The sequence below is a fragment of the Spinacia oleracea genome, chromosome 5 (assembly GCF_020520425.1).
Source record: "Spinacia oleracea cultivar Varoflay chromosome 5, BTI_SOV_V1, whole genome shotgun sequence".
Lineage (NCBI taxonomy): Eukaryota > Viridiplantae > Streptophyta > Magnoliopsida > Caryophyllales > Amaranthaceae > Spinacia > Spinacia oleracea.
The window spans coordinates 105,726,106-105,732,736 of NC_079491.1; the positions used below are offsets into that span (position 1 = coordinate 105,726,106).

General features: G+C 39.1%; 3 protein-coding genes across 3 annotated transcripts; all 3 read left to right on the forward strand.

Annotated features, from left to right (window-relative positions):
- The first annotated feature begins 571 nt into the window (after positions 1–571).
- LOC110805214 (uncharacterized) lies at positions 572–2,819 on the forward strand. The gene is made up of 5 exons (XM_056830166.1): positions 572–954; positions 1,636–1,794; positions 1,886–1,939; positions 2,037–2,174; positions 2,283–2,819. The coding sequence occupies exons 1-5, from the start codon at positions 937–939 to the stop codon at positions 2,310–2,312; spliced, it is 399 nt and encodes a 132-aa protein (XP_056686144.1). The 5' UTR covers positions 572–936; the 3' UTR covers positions 2,313–2,819.
- Positions 2,313–2,651, forward strand: LOC110805215 (uncharacterized). The gene has a single exon (XM_022010817.2). It carries the CDS (start codon positions 2,313–2,315, stop codon positions 2,649–2,651), a length of 339 nt encoding a protein of 112 aa, XP_021866509.2.
- A 1,722-nt stretch (positions 2,820–4,541) lies between the features above and the next one.
- On the forward strand, positions 4,542–5,546 carry LOC110805216 (uncharacterized). The gene has a single exon (XM_022010818.2). It carries the CDS (start codon positions 4,542–4,544, stop codon positions 5,544–5,546), a length of 1,005 nt encoding a protein of 334 aa, XP_021866510.2.
- Positions 5,547–6,631: the final 1,085 nt, after the last annotated feature.

Consider the following 6,631-nt stretch of genomic DNA (forward strand, 5'->3'; position numbering starts at 1 on the left):
GAATTCTTCGAACGGTGCACCTGATATTTGTGTAAGTTTTTAGTTTTAGCCGATTGTTTTCTAAGAAAGACGCTTATATCAAGGCTTCATTTGGTTTGGCGTAAAACGATATCAGTGAAAAATGAATTTTCATGAAAAATATCTTTTAAGGAAAAATACAATTTCAAACTAGTTTTTCTTAATTAATTTGGTTCCTTAGACGAAAATTAATATTCCGTAGAAAGGAAACTAGAAAAGTTGGATGAATGATGGGAAAAAGAAAAGAGGTAGAAAGGAAAAGTGAAAAATTGGTTTTCCTTTTCTTTTGGATAAAAAAAGTTTTTCCACCATTTAAAGTGTTGGAAAATTATTTTTCAACTTTTTTTTAAGAAGGAAAGAAAAGCCAAGTGAAACCTTTACTCATCAGATGATTTTCAATTCAATGCAAAGAATTCTTCGAACGGTGCCCCGGATATTGGTGTTATTTTTTTATATTAACCGATTGTTTTTAGGAAAGCCGCTTATATTAAAGCACCATTTGGTTTAACGTTAAACAATATCAGTTAAAAATAATTTTTCATGGAAAAAATATTTTAAGGAAAAATACAATTTCAAACTAGTTTTTCTCATTTATTTGGTTCCTTACACGAAAATTAATAGTAAAAGGAAAGTTAGAAAAGTTGGGTGATTGATGGGAAAAAGAAAAGAGGTAGAAAGGAAAATTGGTTTTTTTTTTCTTTTTCAAACTCCCTAAATGGTGGAAAATTTTAATTTTTTTTTTGAGAAGCAAATAAAAAGCCATGTTAAACCTTTGGAAGACCCACCTAAATCATCCTTATGGATGATAAGGGAGAGGGAAGGATCAAAGGAAGAAAACCAAAGCGACACACTTTGACAAACGACATCGTTTGAGGCCATGAAATCGCCGCTTGCTTAGGCTCACGGGAACAATGATTGATGGAGAAAACTTCACATGTTTGTTTAATTTCTTGTCAAACCAAACAACGTAAAATAAATGAAAAGTGGAAAATCGTTTCCCATGAAAACGTTTTATACAAAACCAAACACACCCCTAACGCGGCCTTTTCCATTTGAAATCCGTAGTCACTTTGTTTTGTTTCAATATTTCATTATTAAGAGCAAGACTTATTTTTACAGTCCGCTATTAATTTTAGTATATTTGAACATCTATGCCTAGTCTATACCTAGTATTTAAAAAACAAAATCATATATGATTAGATGACATGTGTCATCCCTCCTTTTATCCATGGATTTGTTTTTTTTTTAATTGTTCTTTTTGTTGTTTGCTATAATTTACAACTTTAACGCCTCTTCGACTTCATCTTCTTCATACAACATCAATTTATCATTTAAATCACTCTTTAACATTCAATATTAATTCACCGTTTAACTTAACTTATATATATATATATTCTTTCAACTTTAAAATTTCACCTCTATTGAATCACATATTTCCACTAAAAACACAAACCCTAAAAAATAGAACTTTAAACGACGGTTAAACAACCACTAATTGTTAGTTCTTTGAACGAGCTCAAGAGCTAGTTCTAATTAATTCAAGTAACACTTCTTAGTTTTTGGTTTCTCATTTTTGTCAAAATGTTATATCCGTTACCGATTAATAAATAATTGCAGACTGCCGTCGTTCGAACTAAAATGGATCCAAACACGAAGTTTCTAGGAGGAGTAGGTTCGCCAAGTCTTTACAAACCTGCAGCCGACGGTCCTGGTGAATGGTCAAGCGCTAGGATGAAACTTCAAAATGGACCTGATAGCATTGAAGTTGGATGGATGGTAACGTAAATTAATCTTATTTTTCATTATTGTTCTTATTGTCTATAAGGCACGAAATGAGTATTGATTATTGATGTGATGAATTTTTCAGGTAAATCCTACGTTCTTTAATGACAAGGAAGCTCATCTCTATGTACGATTCACTGTAAGTATTTATCGATCTAAACATATAATTCCTTTGTATTCTTTTGAACGGAATTAGTTATGTTGTTAATTCTTAATTTGTTTGTAATTATATATAGGCTGGACAAACTAGTTGCATCAACACACAATGCCCGGGCTTTGTTCATGTGGGTACTGAGGTGCCTTTAGGCGTTGTTCCCGATATATATTCTCAACGCGGCGGTGAATCATATACATGGAAATTCTTTATCGACAAGGTATATACATTATAGTCCTAAAAATAAAAGGAATTACATATTAACACTAGATCTCCTTAAATAATATCAACTTCAAACTATTTATTTATGTTTATTCAAAACCTACAGCATGAAGATGACGGTAATTGGTGGGTATGAATGGACAATGACAAATACGGAATTGGATATTGGCCGAAAACCTTATTCACCGGACTAGCTGATGTTGCGACTCAAGTTGAATGGGGAGGAGAAGTTAGCTTTGATCCAGAAGCGAAAAATATTCCTGAAATGGGTAATGGCAGGACACCATTGTATGATACTAAATCTTCATCATATATTCTACATGTGACTGTTGTTGATGAAGCCCGTCATAATGTCAACCCAACAAATACAGAGAAGTTTAAAACTTGTCAAGAACTTTACGGTGTTGCTGATGCTGGATATCAGGGTGATTATTTTGGGCGCTTGATACTTTTTGGGGGTCCAGCAAGTAATTAAGCTTAAGCTAATTATGGGAGGAAGCAACTAACAAGGAATTCCAAACATTTTATTATTATTCCTTGTAATAATGATTACATATAACAAAAATCAGATTCATATCACTTTAAAATAGATAGAAATTTATTTTATATCGACCCGAACTCAATTTTTACATCTTTTATCATATTTTTAATCATAATACTCCATTCATCCCGGAATACTCGCAACTGTTTGACTGGACACGCTTGCCAATGCACAACTTTGACCATCAATAGCTTCAAATATATATTATAAAAACTTATAAAATATTAATATTTTGAAAATGTATATTGAGATGAAGCCAACAATATATTATATACTAACACTTATTTTTATATACTATAAATAAAATAGGGTCAAAGTGAATTATGTGAATAGTCCAAAAAGTCAAACCGTTGCGAGTATTCCGGAACGGAGGGAGTATTTAATTTTAGATGTTTTCCCATCTTTCCCCAAATCCAAAGATGCTTAAGATGTAGTCATATGTAAACATGGAATCATCAATGAAGTTGGCGAGTAACTCATCTTGTGACTTGAAAGTCAAAAAAAAAAAAAAAATCGATGGTATCATGCAATAACTACGACGGTCAAATTTGTTCCTACAATAGCTATTTAGCGAAAAGCTTAGCGGTTTACCACTTACCCTCACCTGCACATACATACTAACGCCAAAACATGAACTTCATACGGAGTAATCAAATACAAGACAACCTTACTTTCTACTTCGAATTTGATATAATAATGTAGCCAACAAAATTGCTGATTTTAAAATTTAAAAAATAAACTACCCGCCTTCTATAAGCACTTGCTAACAATTCTTCAACAGTACCACCAAACACAAATTAGTCCTCCATAATAAACGTAAGCTCTTATGATGGCCTTGCTGTATCTCCACCATGGATCCCTCACAAAGTAAACACGTGGCCTATCCAAGTCTGCCCCAATAGATAAAGGCCCGGTTCGCAAAACCCTGCCTAAATCTTGTCAGGAGGCCAACCTGTTTGACATGCCCATAGTTATCTATAACAGGCCCAAAACAAGAAGGCACACTAAGCCCTAATATATCTCCTAAGGGACACATGTCCCAATCCCTGAGGTTAGCCAATCATACGGCTAGGGTTTGGGATCAATTCCCCAAAACCCTAGCCCTATAAATAGTTCAGATCCCAAGGTAAAAGGGAGCATTCAATTCATTCCCACCTACCTTAAACTATCTTTGCTCTGCCTTCTCTCTACAAATTACTTCTCTCTCTAGCTTATACTTATTTAGGTTCGGAGAGAATATTCCTACGGGAATATTCTTGTTTTGCAGGTTGTAGGAAGATCGTGTCAGCGCATACGTGATACCTCCGAGGAACGCGTGACACGTCATCACCACAAAAGATCCCATAACATTTTGCGCCGTCTGTGGGGAGGTATAGTATCAAGGCGGGACTGCAATCTGAGAAAGACGCAGGAAGAAGACGGCCTGTCACCCACATGGGGAGATCCTCTTTAAGAAATGAAGTCGAAGAGCCTTTTGACGCATCAACAAGCCAACCGGCCTCCGCGAGATCCCTAGAGCACATGTTTCATGGCCTCCATCAGGACATCACGGACGCATGGCAAGTACGAATTCAGCACGCCATCCAAGAAGAAATCACAAGATCCTTCAGCGAAGCCGCCTCAGTGCAGGAACGCGGAAACACGACCATGCAAAAAGGAAAAAAGGCTGCAGACGGACGCGATATATCCCCGGAGGCTCGTCCGTTGAAGGTATTAAGCTATCATGTAAGAGAAGAATGTCTTTGACGGAGGACGAAGTCAGCACAACAAGAGTACACCCCCAAGAATCAGAGTCGTTACTTCACGAACAAAGCCACCATCATAATGGCCCCGATAAAGTCTCAAATAGAGCCCACCCAAAAGGAAACTGGCCGAGGCATCAAAACTGGGATAAAGCGAAGACGGACATTAGAGGAGAGCTTGTTCGTCTACAACGCCAGTCTAGAGGACATTTTCCTAAAGGAGGGACCACGTTTGGGGATAGAACAGTTGTCTCCCAAAAGGCCACCTGTGGGAAATCAGGGTCCAGCTTCGTTCTGCATCTTTCATAAAGAGGCAGGGCATGACACTCAAGGCTGTCGGAGACTGAAGAAGACACTGGATGGCTATGCAGCCAAGGGATACCTGCATCGGTATCTCTGCTTGGCGGATCCGGATGAAGCCAGTACTCAAAAGGGGCGGATGTCGCAGGCACCTTCATTTGACAATGACGACAGCCTCTCACACGAAGGATTTATAGCAGTAATATCAGGAGGGTTGGTGTTAGGTGGACCTACCAGCGAGGGACGACAATATGATACGTCTCATTCCCGCACTGCACGAGTGAACCTTCCCCATGTGGAAATTTCGGAAGCCGACTACCGTAAGTCCGCAGCAGCATATGATGATGAACCCTTAGTCCTGGAGATTAAGGTGGCCAACCTCAGGGTAAAAAGGGTGTTAGTAGACACAGGAAGCTCGTCCGACATAGTTAGTCTACAATGCCTACAAAAGTTACAGCACGACCCAAAGACGATAGAAAAAGTGCACAAAGCACTCGTAGGTTTCGGGGGTAGTGTCATCTGTCTTATTGGCTCTATCTTGCTTCCTGTATTAATTGGAACACCTCCGGTAACTAAACAAGGCGCCGTCAGATTTATAATTGTGTCAAGTCTTACCTCTTTTAACATCATACTTGGCTGCCATGCCCTCAATGATTTGAAAGCAATGATTGTCCCTCATTTATTACTGATTAAATTCGTGGGAAGCAATGGAGACATTGGAGCCATATACGGAAACCAACAACTGGCTAGGGACTGTTACCTATCTGCTTTAGATCCCGCAGCCTAGGGGACGACTCCTAAGAAGAGTGAACATGTGAATCCCCACAAAAGAGAATGAAGAACCAAGGAGATGCCCACGGCCCATAGCGCACACTGACGACCCGAGCCAGTGGAGGCACACTATGACATAGTCTTAAGTCTCGAGGAACCATCTCGGACTGTCCCAATTGGAATTCCCCCTGATGACCCCATGGCGGCCGAATTGGTACAGATGCTAAGAGAATAAAAAGAAATATTCGATTTCACAGTGGAGGAGATGCCGGGCATTGATCCAGCAGTGGTGATGCACAAGCTAAATGTGGATAGTGCTATGAAACCGGTACGACAGAAGAAAAGAAACCACGGCGAGGCTAGAAATTTAGCCGCCGCAGCTTAAGTACAAAAACTGATGGATGCCGGCTTTATACGCCCTTGTCAATACCCTGACTGGGTGGCCCAATGTAGTTCTGGTACCCAAGCCTAATGGGACATGGAGGATGTGCGTTGATTATACCGACTTGAACAAGGCCTGTCCAAAAGACAGTTTTCCGCTACCAAAGATAGATTGGCTTGTCGACTCCACTGCAGAGCACGCGATGATGAGTTTCAGGGACACCTACTCTAGATTTCATCAAATCCCTTTGTGGTCTGGAGATCAAGAGAAGACGTCGTTTGTTACAGAACAAGGTTTATAATGTTACAAGGTGATGTCGTTTGGCCTAAAAAATGCACCAGCCACCTTTCAACGCTTAGTGAACACGGTCTTTTCTAAACAGCTCGGAAGGAATATAGAGGCCTATATTGGTGACATGATAGTAAAAAGAAAACATCGAGCATCTCATCGCGATGATTTAAGAGAGACCTTCGAGACTCTTAGAACGTATCAAATGAGACTCAATCCCAAGAAATGTATCTTCGGAGTCACTTCTGGCAAATTCCTTGGTTTCCTTATTGATGAGAGAGGTATTGAGGCCAACCCTGACAAGGTGCAAGCCGTTATTACTATGACATCTGGTTTGGACAAATTCTCCTTAGAGCCGAACTTGTCTTGAGGATGGTGCTAACAATTGATTGAGTTAGATAATTCAAAGTGACAAGAGTAAGTCGTAAGAG